The following is a 23,282-nucleotide window of genomic DNA, read 5'->3' as shown; positions in this document are numbered from 1 at the left end:
CTGTAAGGAAATGAATTCTGCCAACAATCCAAACAAACAAGAATCAGGCCTTCACTTAGAACCTCCAGAAAGGAACACAGCTTGCTGATACATTGATGTTAGTCTGGGGAGACCCATGATGGACTTCTAATGTACAGAATGGTAAGACAGTAAATTCGTATGGTAATTTATTACAACAGCACAGAAAACTAATATACATGTAGTTTGTGTGAGTGTCTGCCTTCTTTCACTCAATATTATATTTGCAATACCCCTACCTGCTGTTGCATGTAGCAGCTGCTAATTTTAATTGCTGTATAATATTCCCTTACATAAATATACTACAATTTATTTACCTATCCTATTGTTGATAGACATTTGAGGTTCTTTCCAGGTTTAAGCTATCACAAACAATGCTACTATGAACATTCTTGAATGTATTTTTGTTGAACATATGTAAATATTTCTAGTGTGTGTATGTGTGTGTGTGTGTGTATGTGTGTGTGTGTGTGTGTACCCTAGGAACAAATCATAGGATATAATATGTTCAACAATAGTAAATAGTGACAGTCTTCTAATGTGGTCATACTAATTTACCCCCCATGAGCAACATATTAGACACCCGTGAGTCTCTATATGTTTGCTAACACATGAAATGAATGGTCTTTTTAGTAATTCTGGTGGGTAGATAGTGGCATTAGGATTTGAATTTGCATTTTCCTAATACCAATCAACTGAATACCATTTCATATGTGAACTCACCGTCTACATATCCTCTTTCATGAAGTACCTGTTCAAGTCTTTTAACCATTTAGAAAAAATTTATCTCTTTTTCTTAGTAACTTGTGACAGTTATTTACACATTCTGGTTACAATTGCTTTTCCAGATCTCTGTATTACCAATCTTTTCCTATGCTCTGTTTACACTTTTATTTTACCCATGGGATCTTTTTTGAATAGAAATTTTTGTTTTAATGTAGTTCAATTTATCAATATTTTATTTTAAGATTAGTGCATTTTGTAAATTATTCTTTCTATATATCACTGAGTTCACTTCGTTAATTAATATTTCATTTTAGACTTTTGTTTTTGTGTTTGTAAGAGAGATTGGACCATAATTTTTTTTCTTATAGTTACCATGTTACGTTTTGGTATCAAGGTTATGTTAACATTGAAAAAGCTAATAGTAAGAAGTCTCTCTATTCTAATTTCTGGAAGAGTTTGTGTCAGATGCTAGGTGATTTACAGGCACTATTCTTCATAAAACCTTTTGAGTTGTGTACTTACTAACCTCATTTCATGGAAGAAGCTGAGGCCCAGATGGAGAATGAATTGCCAAGGTCACAACACAAGCAATAGGTGGCAGAACTGGGACTTAAATCCAGGTACTTGTGACTAAAACCCAGGCTTTTTGCCTTTTCCATTATGCTGTGGACTCATGCATGAATGGCTGAGTCAGTCGGCGGTCTAGGGGAGTTCGTGTTTCATTCCATGACAGTGCCTAATTACTTCCTGCCCAGAGGAAGTACACTGCCAAAAATAATCAAAAAAAGAAGAAAAAAATACATCTTTCCTTTTGGAACCTCTCATATTTGACCTTTCAAGTATCTATTTCCTAGCCGCCCCACCCCAAGATCCCAGAGCAGAGTCTCAATTAAGAATAACACACTATTATTTTCACCTGTTTCTTCTAAGTAGCTTTAACTGCATCCTTGGGGGCATATCTGATCCACCTTTTCACTCCTTGACAGCAATCTACATAGCATTTTATAATTAATAGTCACCCAAGAAGAACTCAAACCCTATCCCTTCCACTATACCAGACTTGCTGTAGGTTGGTCTAAAGGTCTTGCAATCTTCCCAACCTGTACACGGCAGGAAAGTTCCTGCCTCTTTGCTGATGATGCTTGGTCAACGAAAGGTGTGACTCCATGGTTTAAATTTGAGCCATGACAACTCCAAGTCAAGGATCCACTCACCAACCAGCTTTAAGGTACTCATTTATTATTCAGGGAGACACATTATACATTAAACCACTATATTTTCTACAGTAAAACTTATAGGACTTTCTATAACAATTATAAGTGCCAATAGGAATGAGGGAGCATATATGAAATCAAGCAGAGCCAAGAAAATGTGGTATTTCCAGAAACCCTGGACATTAAGGTTAAGAGCAGGAATTTGGTATCAGACAGACTGATTTATACCTCTTTTTCTTTGCTGTGGAAATTTGGGCAACAGCATGAACTATCTAACCTTGATGTCATTAACTGTAAAATGGGGATAGTAATAATACTCTCTCTTAAATGATATTTAAATTCTCATCACCACCTTCTTGTCCTCAGGAACCCTGAATCCATTATGTAATCAAGGACTCATTAGAAGATTTTAATGTGTCGTGGAGGTGGGGGTGGTACGGGGGCATCCATTTACAAGGGAAGGGGCAGGAACAGGGAATTTTAGGACAAGAGAAAAGTGTTATAAAGAGCCAACAGTGGGGTTCATTCAACACAGGCCTTTGAGAAATGGGGAAACTCTGGACTCACAGCAACTGGAAACACAGAGACCCTTCCTGATGACTAACTCAGAGCCCCCTTAACAGGAAGAGAGGGAGGAAATGGGTCAGAAGCCACAGGAATTGGTTTCAGAGCTTTGTCTGGAGAGTAAGAACTACAAAGTTAATTTATATGAGAATTTAACATTTTGTGACAGAGGTCACTAGAAGCTACCAAATATCTTGTTTATTGTAAAAGTTCCATTCAGTTCACATCACATTTTCTCACTATTTTACCCATGGAATCAGATTAAAAAAAAAAAAGTATGGGATCCTTCATCTGAAAGGCCAAATCTGCATTTTTTAAGAAAATTAAGGGGGGAAAAAGTCCTGAAGTAAGCCATCTGTTCTGAAACAATACAGCATATACAATGCTTTAAAATACAGTGAAAGACACTATAAAGTGATGATATCTTTTAAAAGAGTCTGTCTTTAAAGTCAGGGAAGCCATACATGTAAAATACTTGAAAGTACAATTCTTAAAAATCATAAAAATCATTTTTATAATAGAAAATTCCTTCTTACCTTTTAATAAGTATCACCAAAAAGCATCAGTTTACCACACAGGATGGTTTCTGGGCTTCCTATTTTTTGAGAAAATGGTATGAAAAATGAAAAACGTGTATGAGGAAAAAGAAAAGCTAAAAGATAGCTTTCTTTGTCAAGAAAGGACCAAAGTGAAAAAAGGCATCCTAGGCATTTTATAATCATTTAAAACCAAAAAATTTAGGATTAAGAATTTAAACAAGTTAGCCATCACAATGTTTGCCTTAATTTTTTTAGCTATAAGGTAGGATTATATGACTAGAAGAAAGATGGAGATGCATTGAGTGAGGTTTTAAAAATACAAATTTAAAAATTTTGGGAACTATTCCTGATGCTCAGACACTCCTCATTTTCTTTTGGCATTAAAATGCTCTCTCTTATGTAAAATGATGGCCATAATAAGAAGCAATCAATTTAAACTAAAATTTCTATGTGCGTTTATTATTTTTAGACTCCTTACTTGGTAAAATTAAGTTGTCAATCCCATGCGAGGTGCCTGATCTTTTGTAATGCTAATGATGTTGGTCAAGGAAATCTATTCTCTTGCAGGCTCTGCATTTAGGAAATCACACGTGGAAGGGACACCAACAGCCAACAGGTTTCTAGCATTTCCTAAGTCCTCTGAGGCACTTTTCTTCATTGTCTTAAAAACTTAGACCTGAGGAGCAAGAAGAAGGGACAGAAACTTCTGCAGAACGGGAAGACTAGAGCGTATTGCAGGTGCTAACTAAATATGAAATAACGACACCACTTAGCTTTTGAAAGATTTCCTGCAGTGGAGAGCGCCAACTAAAAGTAGGCAGTTGAAAGCTGAGAGCAAGTGGGAATTTCAAGTTTCTCACTCCCTAAGAGGGCTGAAAGGTAATGTTTCTACATATCACAAAAGCTGGCATTATAGATCCTTTATATAAAGTACTCTTTCAGGTAAAAGACAAAGCTTGGCTCCTTGAAAACGCTCCCAGTGCCCATTTCGTGTTTCTTACACTTGCCACATGACATACTAAGGGAAACACACATGATTTCAGTTTTGAGCAAACAGTCCTAAAACCAGGCATCAGAAGGCCTGGCACCATGGGTGTGAGCCTGCGGGGCTGCACAGGTGTGAGCCTGCGGGGCTGCACAGAGTCCCACACTTAGTATTATGCTCTGCTCTCCCCGTCTTGATATTCCAATTTTTGAACATGAAGCCCCATTGTCACTTTGTACTGGGCCCCACAAATTGCGTAGCTGGTCATGGGTTTCAGGCTGCATGTGCCCCCGTGTGTGGGGCACTATGTGTGACAGGCACTTCTGCTATGTTCTTTGATGTGGGGCTTTATATGGTCAGGGCTGCGCAGGCTCAGAACCTGCTGGCTGAAGAGGGGCAGAGAATTTGTTCGGGCCATTGTCATGGCTGCAGCTCAGGGGGTCTCGCTCGATTTAGCCACAAATCCATGTGCTCTGGGCATCTTCAAACTAGAGGACAGGATCTAGGGTGACTGTATGATGGTCAGCTGCCCATTCAACATTTAATAACACAGAAGTAGTCCTACAGGAGTCATGCAGTATGTAACGTGGCAGTAAGTGAAACAGGAGGAAACACTAGACAAAGATACATGTGACCCGTGAGTTGCTGACATATCTTTAAAGACAGTGGACTGAGACAAGGGCTTGGCACCATTCTATGCTTGGAGATAAGAATAGATAATTTCATACTCTAAGCCTCAGATTGCTCATCTGAAAACTGGGAAAAAAATACCTACTGAATATATATATATCAAGTGAAATAAAATATATGAAAGTCCTTCAATAAAGCCACATGACACTGTAGGTGGGGGAATGGGACATCTGGTTTAGGTTCTAGGCCCAGGCTAGCCTCTTATGGGCAAACTTCAAACCTGGTCTCCATTTTCTCTTCTTTACAATGAGGCTAAAAATAGCCATCTCTCATAGGGTTTTATGAGAATTAAATAAGATAATCCACATAAGGTGCTTGGTAAATGAATTGAATAGGATACAATTATAATTAGCTGTTTATTATTATGAAGTACTTTTTAAAAACTTGTGAACGTTCTTGTTTCTGTTCTTACTGATTTATAATAAAAAAGGAAAATGGATTTGAAGTCTATACTATTTTTAATATGGTATTTGTGGTGGGGGAGGGTATAGCTCAGGGTAGAGTACCTGCTTAGCACGCATGAGGTCCTAGGTTCAATCCGCAGTACCTCCCTTAAAATAAATAAATAAATAAATAAACCTAATTACCTCCTCTGCCTCCCCACTCCCCCAAAATATGGAATTTGTTTGGTTAAATGAGTTTTTAAAAAAACACGGAAACAATTATCACTACTGAACAGGACAGCTTACTCACCTGATCAAGAAGAGACAAGGACTTCTGTTAGGCCTGGAACAATTTGCAAGCCATGAGGTAATTGAGTAAAATTTTAATTAAAAGTTAAATGCTCTCCAATCTAGTAATATCCATAACTCATTCACTTGATTGAGTCAGCAGTGCTGATACAGACTGTAACCGGGCAAATCTCCATTCGAGAGGTGCTCACCATCCGGTGGAGGGGACAAGTGAGTCAATGGATGGGCGGTGGAGAGGGTGTGAAGGTTAGAAGGGAGTTTACATGGTGTGGAGGCACACAGAGGAGCATGTGCTTAACTCAACCAGCATCTATCAATTGTTGGTGATTCTCCAAATACCTTCTTCTGTTTCACTGTCAAGTTAACTGCTATTCCAAAAATTCATTCAGTAAGTATTTAAAGAACTCTTTTAACATGTTAGGCACTGTTTCAAACGCTGAGATGAAAGGACCAATGCCTTGAGTCTAGTCCCTTGCTCTTAACCTAATCTCGTGACTGAGGGTGAAGATTCCCTCAGTATTCCCATGTGCTCACCTCTCACCTGTTCTCTCTTGTCAACATTCTGTGCCTTGCCTTTTGTTGTTCTCCCTCTTTTCTAGTTAGAGCTGTTTGGATTGTTCTTGGAAGTAGTAATTTTGGGCTAAGAGGCTAAGTCTCTCCTCTGGAGATGTGAAATTTCTGGAAATATGATTACCATGGGGTGAGAGGGAAGAGCAGGACCCAGGTTGGTGGAGTGTCTCAAGATGCCTCACTAATCTTTTTAACCCCAGGGCACAGTACAGTCTAAGGTGGATGGTTATGGCTCTGAAAAAATTTTCTGGAGGATCAAGTGGGTGAGTGAGTGAATGAATGAGGGTCCACTATTAATGAAAATGATATCTGGATTCTAGAACTTGGGATGGAGGGATAGAGAAAACAATGTGATGGTCAACGGAAGGGTCATCCCTCTTACTTACTTTTGTCCCTCTTACTAAAGAAACTTAAAAATGAAAAACCTTCCAAAATCAGGGCCAGCCTGTGATTTTAGGGGAAGGAGAAACCTCCCCTAGGTCTCCAGTGACTCCTCCTCCTTTCTATTTCTGGCACAAAATTAGCTGCCTGAAGACAAAGCCTTTTGTTCCACAATTAAGGACGCACTTAAAAATGCAAATGTTTGAAAGAGTGAGCATCATGCTAATGAGTTGCAAGATATAAAGGAAGAATCTAAATCTATTTTGCTTTACAGGAGGCACCAGCTTAGGGGGCAGACTCTGATCACTCAAAGGGGGAAAGGGACTTCCCCTTTACCTAACGAGGCCCGTCTGGCAGGTTCTTTCATAGGCTTAGTTTAATTAATCCTAGCAACAAGCCTGTGAATTAGGTGTTATGTCCATTTTATACATGAGAAACTCAAGTTGCAGCAACCGATAAGCTGTGAAGTCTGGACCAGAAGCCAGGTCGATGTGGAGGAAGTCTGTACAGAGTAGAAACCAAATAGACGGTCTATCAGTATGAATGTAACCTCAGCTCCTACAGAGTTAACTTCCTCTGCACTGCACTGCAGTACAATGAGCATGGGCTTCAGAGAGAGACATACCTGGGTAGAGAATATGGCTTGGCTACAAGCACCATGGGTAGGTTATTTTTAAACCTCTCTGGCCTTCTAGAAGGTTCCTCCTCTGTAGTATGGCAATAATAATCATATCTGTGTCACAGCACTCTTTTGAGGTTTAAATGAAGTCAGAGGTAAAGCTCAGACACATAAGCCTTGGCCCCTCAGTGTGGCTGGGGCTGCCCACCCTGACTTTGCAATGCCCTCTCCAGATTACTCTGGTTTCCCAAGTTTAGACTTTCTCCAGGCTTTCTGCCTCATCTTGTTCAGCTGTTTCAGGTACCTGGTCATGTCTCCCCCAGTAAGATTTTAAGAGAGTTAGGAACCTCTGAATCCAAGGTGCTGCAATACATCGTATTTCTGAAAGAATAAATGATGATTTTGCTAAATAAGAATATATGAGTGAATGAATAGGAGGCATTAAAAATGCCGTCACTGGCCAGCGCTGTGCCAAACAAGCCCTGGGCAGGGGACGCACACAGCTGACTGTAACATGTCCTCTGGGGACAGCTGCTGAGAGGGTATTGGGTCCAAGGCTGGAAAGGAAGAAGATAAAAATATGATTTGTAATCAAGCCCACAGATGCCATGGCTTTGCCTTAAATGATCTTGAGAAATGCACATAAGTGAAGTTGGAAACAGCTTTGCACTGGTGCAAAGTCCCCTGACCTGCTCCAATTCTACATTCTTCCTTAGCATCCCCAGGTTACTGACCAGTGAGTGGGAAGCAGAGGGGAAGGATATGTTATTGTGAAGAAGGAGGAGGAGGAGGAGAAAGAGGAAGAGGAGAAGGAGAAGGACCAGAGTCTCTTACTTACATGACAATGTTTCTTTCCCCTCCCGCCAAAATCAATCAGGTGAGAATATCTTTCCTCTAGAATAAGAACCCATCAGGATGAAAAACCCTGGGTGAGATTTTTTGTGCAAAACTGTCCTTGATGTAACTTGTAGCTGTATATCCCTGGAATAGGAAGACTAAGGTGCTGAGAACAAGAACCAGGATGAGGCTCACCCTGAACCCTGCCTCTACCCCAGGTCCTGTCACTAGGAAGGTATAGGCTGTGTGTCATGGTCTAAATCTTTGATTGATTTAGCCCCAGTTGAAAGCAGGTCACAGAGTTCAGTAGGCGAATAAAGTAGTCTGAATGGCCCTGAGAGCCTGATGTGTCCTGGAAATCCCAGTACCAGCAGGTCACGCTTGTGTCCTCAGGACACGGCCAGACTCCGGGCACTTGGTATTGGACTTCCATAGGACTGACTGCTCAAAGGTCTTGCCTTATATTCTAATTTTTTTCTTTCACATCTGTATAGGAAACTGTCTAGGGATTAATTCATTGATTCATTTACTAAGGAGACTTCTTCATGCCAAGACTGGTGTAAGGCACTAAGGATATAATAAAACTAAGATGTTAATTGGGATTTGCAGGTTCAGTATTGAACCATTTTTGAACCAGTATTTCAATTTCAAGGAGCTTTTACCATGAAGCCTTATTAAAGACTAGAGTGATCACTATTTTAACAGATGAATTTTAAATACCAGTAGTCTTCTGGGCAGATTTCACCATAGGAAGCCTTATAGGCATGTTGTAAAGATTAAAATAAGTTAATATTGTAAGGCATGTAACTCATGAGGTATCAGGAAAGGACAGTTACAATAATGATCTGCATACTATTCGAACTGCCTACAGATATGGACGCTGAGACTCCTGAGGGAAGGAGATCTGTCTTCTTATTCATCTCTGTATCCTTCACATCTACTGCAGACTGGTACATTGGTGCTAAGTCCGTGAAACCACATCTGCTGAATGAAAGAATCAATGTACTGATCATCCAGAGTGAAAAAACTTTATGTTAAACAATGGGGCAGGAGGCAGACCTAAGAGCATTTGTCATATTATATAGCCTTGGAAGCAAAAACTGTCAGAGAAAGAAAGTTTGAGTTACTAGTTCAAAACGTGGACTTAAGGGGGAGGGTATAGCATGGTAGCGGTAAAGCATGTGTTTAACATGCATGAGGTCCTGGGTTCAATCCCCAGTACCGCCACTAAAATAAATAAATAAACCTAATTACCTCCCCAACCAAAAATAAAATAAAATAAAATCAGGACTTAGAATCAGTGCAAAAAGAAGTAAGTCCTTCAAATCCAGAACAGAAACTGTGAGCACATGGCTTAAGAGTGGCTGAAAAATGCAGAGGGAAAGTGGAAGAAATTGCAGGGACAGGGACACTCATAACACCCATGAAGAACTGGAAGGGTCAGGTGTAAGCAAAGTGGCCCCTTCCTCTTAGCTGTGTCTCCAACTGACTTCCTTTCAGGTTCTGCCTCTGGGTAGACCCTTATGGGGGATGAGAAACACCCGGTGAGTTGTCAGAGCTGGGCACGCTGGAGCTGTAGAACCCCAGCTTCCCCTTCAGCTTCCCTGGGGTCTAGAGGAGTAGCAATGTACAAGGGCTCCAGAGGGTGTGGAGAAAAGGGCACCCTCCTACATTGATGGTGGGAATGCAGTCTGGTGCAGCCACTGTGGAACACTATGGAAATTCCTCAAAAGACTAGGAATAGACTTACCATATGACCCAGTAATCCCACTCCTGGGCATATATCTAGAAGAATCTCTAATTTGAAAAGATAACTGTACCCCAGCGTTCCTATTAGCATTATACACAATAGCCAATACATGGAAACAACCTAAATGTCCATCAACAGATGGCTGGATAAGGAAGCTGTAGTATATTTATACAATGGAATACTACTCAGCCATAAAAAAGAATAAAGTATTGAGATTTGCAGATTCCAATTAATATATATAAAATAGATAAACAACAAGTTTATACTGTATAGCACAGGGAACTATATTCAGTGTCTTACAGTAACTATGGTGAAGAAGAATATGAGAATGAATGTATGTATGTTCCTATGTGACTGAAATATTGTGCTGTACACTAGAAATTGACACATTGTAAACTGACTGTACTTCAACAAAAAAATATTAAAACTGAAAAAAAAAGAATAAAATAATGCCATTTGCAGCAACATGGATGGGCCTGGAGATCATTATTCTAAGTGAAATAAGCCAGAAAGAGAAAGAAAAATACCATATGATATCAGTCATATGTGGAATCCAAAAAAAGACAAAAGAAGACACAAGTGAACTTATTTACAAAACAGACTCACTGACACAGAAAACAAACTTATGGTTACCAGGGAGGAAAAGGGGTGGGAAAGGATAAATTGGGAGTTTGAGATTTGCAGATACTAACAACTACATATAAAATAGATACACAACAAGTTTCTACTGTATAGCGCAGGGAACTATATTCACTATCTTGTAGTAACCTATCATGAAAAAGAACATGAAAATGAATATATGTATGTGTATGTATGACTGAAACATTATGCTGTACACCAGAAATTGACACATTGTAAACTGACTATACTTCAATTAAAAAAAAGTGGGGTGCTCCAGGAAGTCTGTCCTCCTCCCTTGCTGAAGGAAAGCTGAAAAAACAGTGTCTCATTCACAAACAATTCTATATTCTCTTTGTCCTGCAGTTGACAGGCTGTCTTTCTAATATGGTGATAAATACCACCAATGTTAATCAATTGCTTCCCATGTGCCAGATATTTAAATTCACTATTGTATTTAATCCTCATGACCGCTTTATGGTGTTCCATTACTACTCCAATCCCACAGATAGGGATGCTAAAATCAGAGCGACTCACGTTTCCAAGATCTCTGAGCTAGTAAGTGGCAGAGCCAAGATTCACATGTTAGTATGTCCGGCACAATCCAGCAACTGTGATCTTAAATAAGCACTGTTCTCACACACAGGACCTGAATGTCTAGCTCACGTCCGGTCCAGCTTTGTGATCTTGGGGCAAATATTTAGCTTCTCTGAGTCTCAGTTTCTTCCCTCTGTAAAATGGAGGAAATAGCCCCTGACTCTGTGGGGTGCCAGGAGAATCACAAGGGGACATATATGCAGAGTACTGACATAAAGGGTGACCCACAGAAGGTGGCTGACAAATATTTCCCTCCACTTTCACTTCGTCATCTGTACCAGGGAGAACTGCCTTCCAAGGGTCTGGGATCCCAGGGACGCTAACTGTAATGCAGGGAAGAGGTGCTCTGCTGTCTGTCTGTGTGCTGTGTCATCGGCCCGGAGTATTCCTTCTGCAAGCTGCAGATCATGACCCCTGAGAGATTATTAAATCAAGTTAATGAGTTGTGACCGTCATGTTTTTTAAAAAGAGGGAGACAAATAAAATGGAAAACAGCAAATTCTACTATACATAAGACATGTTGATACGATGTAATGAAATTTTTCTTTCAGCTTTATGTGGGTATGTATTTACTGAGTCATGGTGAATAATGTATTTCTTACATTAAGTAAAAAGACTTGAAGGCCTCTGGGTTAACTCGTATAAAATCCTCAAGAATCAGTTCAGATGTCCTTGCATGAGGGAGCAGTAAAAGATTCCTGGCCTTTCTAGGGTGAACTTTTCATGTCACTCTGCATTGTGGTCGTCTTCCCCAAGTCTGCCTCCCCTATTGGATGTGAGTTTCTTGGGGACAGACAGGAGACATGACTTTTACTGCTGGGTCCACAGTGCCTGTTAGAGGTCCTGGCATGGAATATACGTTCGAAAAATGCTTGACGAATGCATAAATTAACCATAGAAACTGACTTTTAAACCTAAATTCACAACAGAAAAGTTAGTCACTTGAACTCTCAAAATCAATTATCTTTTACCAACAAATGAACATGGGCCGAGTTTCTCTTTTACATTCTTTCCTGTGAACTTTTATTCCCCACTGATAGACTTACCAGCTTTTTCTCTTCCCTCCTCCATTCTCCCAGTGTCCTGGGTGTTCTTGCTCTCTTTATCAAAAGAGGGATCTCAACTTTGCCATCTGCACTTTTGTGTAAATTTAGCCCCCTCTATCTCTGACCTTTCTTAGCAGCTTTCAGAGATAAAGGTGTGTCCCTCCTGGCAGCAGGAAAAGCCTTATTCTGTCATATTGATGCTTTTACCAGCTGATAGATAAGAAAAGAAGTGCGTATTTCAGAGGCAGTGAGACCTCAACCCGCTCATATGGAGAATCTCCAAGGTCATGCAACAAAGCCCATGTGCCAGTGGCTCACGAGCCCAAGTGCATCTATGACTGAAGAACTGGTAATGTACTTGTGGAGTACTGTGAAAAACATTTCCTTCAAATTTTTAACATTATTTACTTTGATGGTTCTACAACTATATATGTTTCACAATGCAGGAGATACCCAATGCACAGAGCCCACTAAATCAAATCCACCCAAATGATCTGCGGGGAACACGTGCGCATCATCACTGGGGACAATCAAAGCCATTTGCACAGCACTGTCAAAGCACTTCAAGCACCTTACACCAAAGATTAAAAGAAGGAAAAGAAATGCAACTAGATTGGAAAATAGGGAGGGTTGGCTCAAGTTTACACCACTGCCTGGCCCAGATGTGCTAGTTCCCTCCTTCTCCTTTCTGCACTGTCAGGCACACAAAGCGCTACAACCTGGGAGGATCATTTCCAGTAGGAGAATGGAGCCAGCTTCTGCAGCTTCCTGAGAAGATGCATCCTCTGAGTCACGGCCAGGGCAGGGGTAAGGTTGGGAGCGCATGCGTGCATGCGTGCGTGCGTGCGTGCGTGTGTGTGTGCGTGTGTGTGTATCTGTATGTGTCTGTGCGTAGGGGAAGAAGAGGTAAGTCCGAGGGAAAGAGTGGTTTTGTGGTGCAGACAAATATTCGACTAAGTCAGCTAAATTGCTTATTACAGGACAAAGAAGCTGCTTGCTTTCTGGTTTGGGTTTTGGATTCAGAGAAAAATATGAATAGTACTAAAGAAATCCCATATGAAATCCCTATAGTGCAGTTTATCCTGTGTAAAAACCCCAAAGAGGTTTACATTTGAATTTCTCCTCTCAGCTAATCTATTCCTTAATCCAAGAGCTGGCCGCCGTGCTGACAGCAGCACACTGGGATTCACAGCCAAAGTGCATTCAACTGCTGATACACATCAGCTCAGCTCTAGGCAGGCGGCGGAGTGATATATGGGACTGGGAGGCAGGAGATCTGACTCTGCCACCCAACAGCTGGGGGGGTCCTGGGGCTCAGTCTCCTCTTCGGTAAATTAAACAGTAAGTATGGTGATAGCTAAGGTTGCAGTCCCAGAATTACATAAAGCTAAGCAGAATGAAGAGACTAATACTCCAGGATGTCATTCTCAGATTAAAGAGACTTTTAAACCTAAGAGACGTGCTCATCATCTGATATTTATATAGTAAGAGGAAGTCTGCTGCTGATTTATTTTGAGAGAGCAACTAGTTGACTTTCCTAAATAAGTACAATCCACTGGCATTAGTTCTGTTCAAGTGCTCTAGAAGAAATAAGCATCTCTATGAAAATCCTATAGCCAAAGTTGGTGTTAAAAAAAAATCCCACACGACAAAGGTACAAACATACTAAATCATTCTGAGTAAGGATTCCCCTTAGGCCTTGCTATTTCATTTCATTTTCTAGCTTTAACTAATTAATTTAAATTAATGTATCATACTGCATGAGAACAAGGCCAGGGGATATTGTAAGTCCTTTCCCTCTGATTTTACTCTCTTCATGGTCCATATCACTTCCAAGTCTATACCTCTAAGAGTCATTTAGATGCTGAGGTCAGCCCTCTACAAGGTGCTTTTGGTATCTTGCACAGAAATAATTTGGGAAATTTCCCATGAGGTGTCGGCTATTTTTGGGTCCCATTTAAAGGTGGTTCCTCCTTTCAGTATAACCTCCAACTATTAGAATGTTAACAAGATAACATTCTTTATTACCTTAAGTCTTCATCTCTTTTGTATGTTATGGTTTTATTTACCATTTCAGATAATAAAGATCTGATTCTGGTTAACACTACTATTTCAAAAAAGTCTATTAGTTTAACACAATATCATCACATCACTTCATTTAATTTTCCTAATCTTCCGCAACTTAATTAAAAGGACTAAGCTATTACAGTATACTTTCAGCAAACTCCTTCTAGTACATTAACAGTTTTATGCATCCTATTTTTTTTTAACAAGATACCAAGACTGGTAATTTTTCTTTCCAGTCTTATTCTATATAACCATTTCATTTTCATTAGCTGATTTATCTCTATCTTATTAAACTAATTTGGCTTTTCCTAATTTGCTATCCAAGACTAAAACATTTCAAGATTAAAAAATATTTCTTATCACAAAGATCAGCAATACAACACGAGTAAGGAGAACAGAAATAGCCACTTTTCATCACATTTGTTACATCACTTTAAGACATGTTCCAGGGTGGTTCTCAATGTTTCTTTCACAGATTACATGTAAATGTACCAAAATAATCTTCCAAAATGCAGCTGAACAAATTTGGGACATTGATATTCTGATTTTTTTTCTTAAATTTAAAATCTCAGGGCTTCTGAAGTACTAGAACTCTCTGGAATAAGAAGGGACTCTATGCTTGTCAGAGAGGCCAGCAAATCAAGACCCTCGAGAACCTGCCACCTTTCGGAATCCTGCTCTCTTTTTGGCCCTGCTGTGCCTACCTAATGCACACAAAAGATAACTTTATAGCCAAAGTGGAATCAACAGGACAAGTCAATTCAAGTACTTAAATTAATATGTATACTATGCACCTCATGCCAAGAAAAGACAGTAAAATTTCAGATGAGGATATGACCCTTGGTGGGAGTCAGGCAGATACTGGGGGAGATAGAATACAGTGAGGATGGGTGTGGTTTCTCCACTGGTACCTGGATTCATATTCTTCATCCATTGGGCATCACTCTCCCACTTTGGCCATTAATGCATATATTATTATTTTTTATTAGTCATCATTTCTTTTCAATTGAATGGTAGTGGAATGAAGAATAGTTTCCAATTGGAATTAGGAAGATTTTCATAGATTTTATGGAAAAAAAGGAAATAATGTTTTCATATAAAATCCTCAAAGAAATATGATGAACTATTTTTAAGAAAGAACTGGATATTTCAAATTCATTGAGTTTTTAAGAATAAGTTTTTTGTTTTTTTAAAAGTAGAGTCAGCACTGATGCAGTATGTTTTGGAAGGAATATAGGAGGCTCATGCTAAGAAGAGGGGCATGTTACAGCTGAGTGACAATGGGTCATACCCAAGAGTTAACTACGGGGATGAAAGACCGGAAGGCATTTCAAGTTCAATCAATCTTTTTTTTTTCTTGGTGAATTAATGAATTTTGTCAGGCAAGGAACAAGTAACCTTTTGTGGCTTTTTGTGGTTTGAGAAACAACTGGTAATAAGATGCCACAGAAGAGTCATTCCACCAAAACTTTAAGAAAAAAAAACCTTGTAACTCTTTGAGAAAGTACTTCTGATTTTCGATCAATACACCACAGTTAATACAACAGATATGATGCAGACTGGGAAGCACTATGGGAATATTTTCTTTCCATACTGATGGTAAGTAAGCAAAAGTCCAGGGCTTTGACTCACATATTCAATTTTAGATGTGTCAGAATTGAAAATATTTCTTCTCACTATTTCCATTGCAACCTGTGCCAAGAACTTTATCCTGGATAACAACATGGTCAAAGAAATTGTTAAAAGCAGGGGCTTTTAACTAATTTAACATCATAACATTTCAATGATTTCCTCAACATGGTTAAACTTAAGGTCTTAGAGTGGTACATCGAGGAGCATGGGTTTATAAGAACACATGTCCCATTGCTATAAGGCGCTGCCTTTGTCTCCCCAAGCTGATCACTCACAAGCGCAGATTACAGTGAGAAACGCGCGGCTGCCTACCTGACATAGAGGGAGCGTTTCTGGTTAGTTCGCAGGGACCCGGACCCGGAGCTCATGCTGTGGTTCATCATCTGCTCTCGTAGGTCATGGATTTTGGCCTCAAATCGAGCGTAATCTGTGAATGGAAACAAAGGTGGCAAATTTGGTTCCATGCCTTCAGCAAGCTAGAAATGCCGCACACACAAGGCAGCCTTTCATCCCTGTTGTCGGTTTCGTCGAGCAACAGGGAGATGCACAACTCAGGAATGGTAGAACACAGAGGGTTCGCTTCTGTATTATTTATTTGCAGACATTCACAAGAGGAAAGGAACAAATCAGTTACTTCCCCAAAAGTAACTCTAAAACATACTGCCATCAAATCCCCAAGATGTGAAAAGTCCATAGGGGAGGAGGTGGAGGTTTTTATAAATGGGCAATACAAGGTACCCTTGTGGTGATGGAAACGTTCTGTCTTGACTGTGGTTGTGGATACAGGTACTTGTACATGTAATAAAATGACACAAAACTAACCACGCACACACACACACACACACACACACACATAAATGATTATAAGTAAAATGAGAAAATTAGAATAAATTTGATGGCTTACATCAATGTCAATATCTGCCTTGACATATAAAATGTTACCACTGGGTAAAACTGAGTAAAAAGTATATAGGATTTCCCTGTATTATTTCTTACAACTGCATGTGAATCTATAATTATCTCAAAATAAAAGGCTTGATTTAGAAAAGAGAGGGAAAAAAATTGCAGAAGTCCATGGAATTACTGATGTATTAGGGGTTGAAGTGAGTTTCCAGTTACCCTCGGCCTGATAGACCAGACAGTCAAGTGCTTGATGATGAACTGTGTAGAAAACATCATTTAATTTTGCTAAGTTTTTTCTGCTGGGAGGCTGTAAGAATCTGATCACTTGGCATCATACCTCAGCTTTACCCTATAGCTTTAATATAAAACATCACATGCCACACGTCATTAATTTTAAGATACACAATATATTTAAATTAAGTATTAAATCTATTTTAGAAACATTGAAAGAAAAAAATGGGTCTAAAAAAAATCAAGGAAATAAAACTATTACACTAGTTTATCATAGGAAAATTTTTTTTGCTATGTCAATCCAATAAAAATTAAAAAAAAGATTTTGAGATATTTATTAGCATAATTCAATATTCTTGATCCCAACTTGCTCTGTCATCTCCTTGTCACAACAGTGTCTTGCTTTAGGAAAATCCAGTAGGTGAAAGGCTCAATTTACCCACATGATAACTATGTTCATTGAAATCATAAATGGTCCTTTTAATTATGAACAAAACTCATCCTGAAGAACTTTAACAGGGGCTCTTAATATATTTTAGAAAATAATTTGATTTTCAATTCAATTTATTTTTAACTTTTCACAAAAACACCAATGACTAAATGAATATAATAACTTTTCACAAAAACACGAATGACTAAATGAATGTAACCGAAGATGATCTATTTACAGTGTATTTCAAATTCTTTATAATAAAAAGTTCCACAAAATTAAATTTAAATTCAATTTACCTGAACATCTATTGGTTGTTGTGGGGTAGAATTTCATAAAGGAAAACATCTGACTTTGGTTTTCAATCACAGACAACAATTAATTCTGAACGTTAAATACGTTTAAGGTTTAGTGCTCTAAAGATAAAAACCCTACTAGTTGATGGGAAATTTCTAGTGCTTAAGCAAAGTCTAGATTTGGAAGGCTTCCTGTTCAAAACTTCGCTTTGAATAATTAAATCCTAAGTGATTAAATAAGCAGAACACATAGTTAATCTAAAATCTATTATCCATAATTTAAGATATTTATTTCATTCCTTTTTAGCAGAGAGAGAAAACACTTATTTACAACCATTCGTATGATGCTACATGCAGATTTAAATCATCCTGAGACAGTCATATTTTCTTGCCACCCTATTAAAAACCAATTAATCTTTATTGCTGGGCACATGGCAGATGCTGTGCTCAGGGCTTCAAGGACATTATTTCATTTCTTATTTAAATTATAAAACAAAGTACATGGATGTTGTAAAAATGTCAACTATATAGAAAAACACAAAATAAAAAACTCCCTCCTTCTTGTCTCTCACTGCTGTCCTTCCCTGTAGCCCTGCCTGCAGGTACATAGAGGGTGGATGCTGGACTTCTGCAGACATTTCTCAGTTCATCTGAGTATACACATACACACATACCCACACACATGAGATCATAATTATGTATTATGCTAACGCTTTTTCCTTTAACAGTGTAACTTGGATCCTTTCCTACCTTCTCTCAAACAATAAGTATCATGTTTCTTAATACTCTTAATCACATTCCACTGTTTAGACTGTAATTTATTTAACAATTTCCATATAGGTAGACATTTGGGCCCGTCCAGCCATTGCTGTCAGACAGGGATTTGGTGCATGGGAGCACGTTCACGGCAGGTCAGTAGAGCACTGTGACACGAGTCTCAGTCAAAGCTTTGCACAGACATCACACAGCCATTAGTATTTTTCAGAGAAAATAATCTAGCCAGGATCACCGAGTTGGACCTCTTGGTTTCTTCTGAGCCATGCTCCACACTATCACTTGCTAAACACTGTGCATCACCCCTAAGAATCACTAAATCTCCCATCTGTTCCCAGGACTCCCGCCTTTACCACTTGGATGACTTCACAGCCATGACAAAAACCTGAAATCCCACCTCTAACTGTCCCCCCTAAACACCTAATTCAGTGCCAGTCCTCAATCCTCAACCCCCTATGACTACTTTGCTACTTCACTGTACTTATCACCTCAAATTACAGTCATTTGTGCCGTTGCCCATCTTCCGCATTACACTGAGCTCACTGAGGCTTTCCCTGTTCCTAACCCAGTGTCTGGTATGCAGGAGGCATTTAATAATAGGTGATCATGGGATGGAGGGTATAGCTCAGGGGCAGAGTGTGTGCTTAGCATGCACAAGGTCCTGGGTTCAATCCCCAGTACCTCCATTAAGTACATAAATAGACCTACTTATCTCCTCTCTCAAAAAATATAGGTGATCATAAAAATTTTCTGAATGAATGGATGAGTAATGAATGAGGAAGTGAGCAGAATCATGAAATGAGTTCTGTTTGAAAATGTCTGCAGGTATTGAAATTGCCTGTTTTCAATATTATGGTTCTTTTAATGAAGAAAGACAAGATGTTTCTCCTCTAGGACTTCTTTTTCAAGGCTAATTATTCTGTCTAATGTCAAGGCTTTATTCCTCTTTAATCACACCCAAAGCCCACTGTTATTTTCACTGTTCTCTCGCGGCCTCTGTGCTCTCCCCACCTCAGCCGTGTCACATGGGAAACAGTTCCCTGATGTGTGACCTGGAGAACATCAGCACTTCGTTGGGCTCCTCCTCACCATGTTCTCCTTACTCTGCGGCTCATCAGATCCCCCAAATGTTTCCTGCCATGCTTTTGACATATTTATTCTATATCATATTCTATGGTGTTTACATTCCCCACTATGGATAGGGAGCTATTATATTGCTTATTGTATTGTATTCATCTTAATTGGAACCCATCTCGTTCTCAAATTCTCCGCTTTGACAATGATGTTCATCCAAATCCTGTGTTCAAAAGTGTTTATCCCTCTGCTCCTTTTTGAAAAATAAAGCTTTACAAGTAATTTCATCCAAGCAAAAATAAGATCTGAGTTTACAAATATAAATGGCATGTATATGTGCATGTGCGAGTGTGAGAAAGAGAGAGAGAGACAGAGAGGAGACGGGCTATGTCCACAAGTATAGTTAGAAAGGCTCCAGAAATAAGTAAGGAAGTATGCATAAAGTGTGAAGTATGTCTTCTTTATATTTTATAAAAGTGCTGAAAATTACATTTTCAACAAGTTAAAACAAAGACCTAACACCATCACATCCATTTATTCTTAATTCCCTCTCCTTTCCCCAAATGTTCCATTCAAATGAGATGTAATAGTGCTGTCTTTACATATTCCAAGGGAAAATTCATGTTACTGAGCACCTGCAATAGACTAGTTTCTGTGGTACAAACTTAAAAATTATATTAGTTCTCCTAACAAAGCTCTGAGGTAGGTATATTATTTTAGAGATGAGGAAACAGGTTCAGAGAGGTTAACTGTTTCACCGAAGTCACAGAGCTTCTAGGAAACAGAGCTCACTGGACACGGAGCTAGCATTCAACCCTGGATCTCCATGAGGCCAGTTTGTTTTCATCACATCATGGGACCTATTATAACACCACAATTCTTCCTTAGAACCCAAGTCCTCTTCAGTTCTCTATCGCTCCCTCTTGACATCTTGCTCTCCTTCCTTTCACCTACTGCATTAATTATGTGCACACTGGTCCTCTCCTTTATCGGCCCATAAACTCTTCAGAGAGTGCGTATGCCCCACTCATCTCTGCTTCTCTCACCTCAAGGTCTACCATTCCTCCTTCCCTATACACAGGATGGCATCAGGTGCTTGGCATATAATTTTGAAAAACATAGAACCTGAATGCATTTCCTTCTTGAATGGGACACTGATGTGAAAACTAAGGATAATTCTGCAGTGGGGAACTGCATTAAAGAAGCAGCACCTTATTCTGTCTTACTTTGCATGAAATAGGTGGCTGGTAAATGCTTTTTAAATTACAAGTCATCTATCTGTTGTTTCTTCTGTAACAGGAAGCAGACCACTAAAACCAACTTCTAGGCAAATGTTCTAGAGTTTCAAGAAATATTACCTCTGGTTAGTTCTTTTTTTCCCCTCTATAAATGAGAAGCCAGGTTAAAAAAAATCCACATTCCTAGGTATCTAAATCTAGACTGACTAGACACATTCATATTGGGATTGTGTCATTTTCATTCACTGAGACATGGTGGGTGATGACAGTTGAGAGGGTACAAGATTTGGATTATGCAGGGGTCAGAATCCTGGCTCTGCTATTTGTTGTGCATCATTATGAAAGTTATTAACCTTTCTGGGCTCAATTTCCTCATAAGCAGAATAGGAATAATTGTACCCACTTTGAGATACGCTGGGAAGATTATGAGAGAGAGCTGACGGACCTAAAGGGTTGGCTGTTGGTAATGACACAATTCTTCTTGTTAATGTTCACATGTAATTCAACACCTACTCTTGTTCACTGCTTGCAAAAGTCAAAACCCCTTTCTGTACTGGGCAAAATAGAAACCTCTGTCTGCTCTTAGAGCCCCCTAATACTGCCTTACTCTGCCTGTTATGAACTGATGTCTATTCCAGGACAAAGAGGAATAAATCACAGATGGCCATACTTTGGGACACTTGGCACCGGGATGGAACTACTCACCTGTTAGGCAATCATTAAATGGCTCCTTGGGGTCCTCTCACCAATCCATAGTGATAGAGGCCAGGAGAATGATGCCCAATTCCAAAGCTGCTGCCTTTTCCAGGAGTATCAGTGACCTTGCCCATCAGTATCATCTCAACACTGTGAGACACTGATGGACACTTGGATGGAGCAAGGGCAAGATGTGAACGTCACACACTACACATGAAGCGGGGGCAGGGCTGGTGTCTCTGCCATACACTTGCTTCCTCTGCAATTTGTCAAGTGTGCACAAGGAGACCCAGGGGCAAATCCACTCCATGACCCACATAGGAAAGGAGGTAGGGGTTATTTAATGCGATCGGTTTAATCTGCATTGATTGAAACTGCCCAACTGCTTACGTTTTTAGAGATGGCTCAGATGGCCAGTCTTGTGTCTGAGAGAAGGAAACAATAAGCTTGCCGGGTAAGATGACAGCCTGACGTCACAGGCCTGGCCTCCCCCAGGTGAGCTGGGGGGCAGTGAACCCTCCACAGTTATGACCTCATCCAGCTGACTCACATTGTCAGTCCCCAGAGGAAGCAGTGAGCAGAGCAGAACTGGGAACTCGAGGCGACGAGACCAGCTTTTCATCTCAGTCCAGTCATTTACTACCAATGGTGCCTTGGGATGCTTCTGAGCTTCAGTCTGCTCTGGTGTACATTGTGAGATTCCTCTCACACGGTGGTTTGAGAATCAAAATGAGATTTGACGCAAAGCATTTTGTAAATGTAAGAGAGTCGCTTGTGTTGCTATTGTGGTGGCTCCTGTTAGGACACATGCATCTCCAGGCTTTAGTCCCACTCATGGGGACAGCAGCATCCTCTTCCTACATGCTCACTACGGACGTGTGTGCAGCTTTAACAACAACTGGTAAATCACTGGGGAGATTCTGCACATCCAAGCAGAACAGGCTGCTCTCCTGCCGAGTTATCCATTTCCACACTCCAGGGGAAGTAGTCTGAAAAGATCACCTGCTGCTCACCCATAAAGTGGTACTTTTTTTTAAAACATTTTTTTGTGGGAGTGTAGTTGATTTACTACATAAAAAATGGGTAAACAGCAAGGATCTACTGTATAGCACAGGGAACTGTATTCAATTTTTTGTAATAACATATAATGGAAAAGAATCTGAAAAGAAAAAATATCTATGTATGTGTATGTATAATTGAATCGCTTTGCTGTATACCTGAAACTAACATTGTAAAGAAGTGATGCTTTTTAACAGACAAACCCGAGAGAGAAGACTGCGGCGGCTTATAAGTTAAGGAAGCCCGAGCTTTGGAGCACCTTCCAGTAGGGCTGGGGCAAAAATCAATAATGTGCAGTCTACTGGCGACACAATATTGCTCACCTGAACATGACCCTTGCTGTCACCAGGGTCCAGAAGGGTGTATGGGGAAAATGCAGGTGGAATAGTTTACATCTATCCTTAGCACAGCATCTTATCACTGTTCTGGGGATGACATACTGGTAAGCAATGGTAAATGCTTCCATTTCTTTGGGGGAAGTACTTTCTTTTATTTATTCAGCAAACGTTATTACACGCTAGGCACAATGCTAATTGCCAGGGATATTGAATCCACTGGACAGACCTTTGCCTCCAGGGGCTCACAGGCTGGTGCATAGCATTTAATTTTCTGGTTTCTTGGGGTAAATATAAAAAGAGCACCTATCATTTAAATATCTGCTCCTATATGAGTATCAAGCACTTTCTCTCTCTCTCTCTCTCTCTCTCTCTCTCTATCTCTCTCTCTATATATATATATTTTATTAAAACATAAGTCAATTTACAATGTTGTATCAGTTGCTGGTGTCATACATGGACATATATATATTCATTTTTCATATTCTTTTTCACCGTAAGTTACTACAAGATATGGCACTTTCTAAATTGTAACAAGATAGCGCTATGGTGGGAAGAGAAGATACAGTCAGATATATGTTACAATGGAGAACCTGAGGCAGGTTAAATCTTTGTCAAAGACCATACGGTTGCTGGTAGAGTGAGAAGAGCAACTAGGGTCTGAAAGCCTGGAGTCAGTTGCTGCATCTGAGTCTTGGCTC

The 23,282-nt window shown here is 39.7% G+C and overlaps 1 protein-coding gene across 22 annotated transcripts in view; it reads right to left on the bottom strand.

Moving 5' to 3' along the window:
• DLG2 (discs large MAGUK scaffold protein 2) overlaps positions 1–23,282 on the bottom strand; it is a 1,735,130-nt gene that overhangs the window by 129,943 nt on the left and 1,581,905 nt on the right. For all 22 annotated transcript variants that reach the window (XM_072969091.1, XM_072969075.1, XM_006197467.4 and 19 more), the window contains one exon: positions 15,858–15,972. In XM_072969091.1, coding sequence (XP_072825192.1) covers positions 15,858–15,972 — 115 coding nt within the window. The remainder of the gene's footprint in view (positions 1–15,857; positions 15,973–23,282) is intronic.

The sequence above is a fragment of the Vicugna pacos genome, chromosome 10, assembly GCF_048564905.1.
Source record: "Vicugna pacos chromosome 10, VicPac4, whole genome shotgun sequence".
Classification (NCBI taxonomy): Eukaryota; Metazoa; Chordata; class Mammalia; order Artiodactyla; family Camelidae; genus Vicugna; species Vicugna pacos.
The sequence above is the reverse complement of the archived record's forward strand: the minus strand, read 5'-3'. Positions and strand labels throughout refer to the sequence as shown.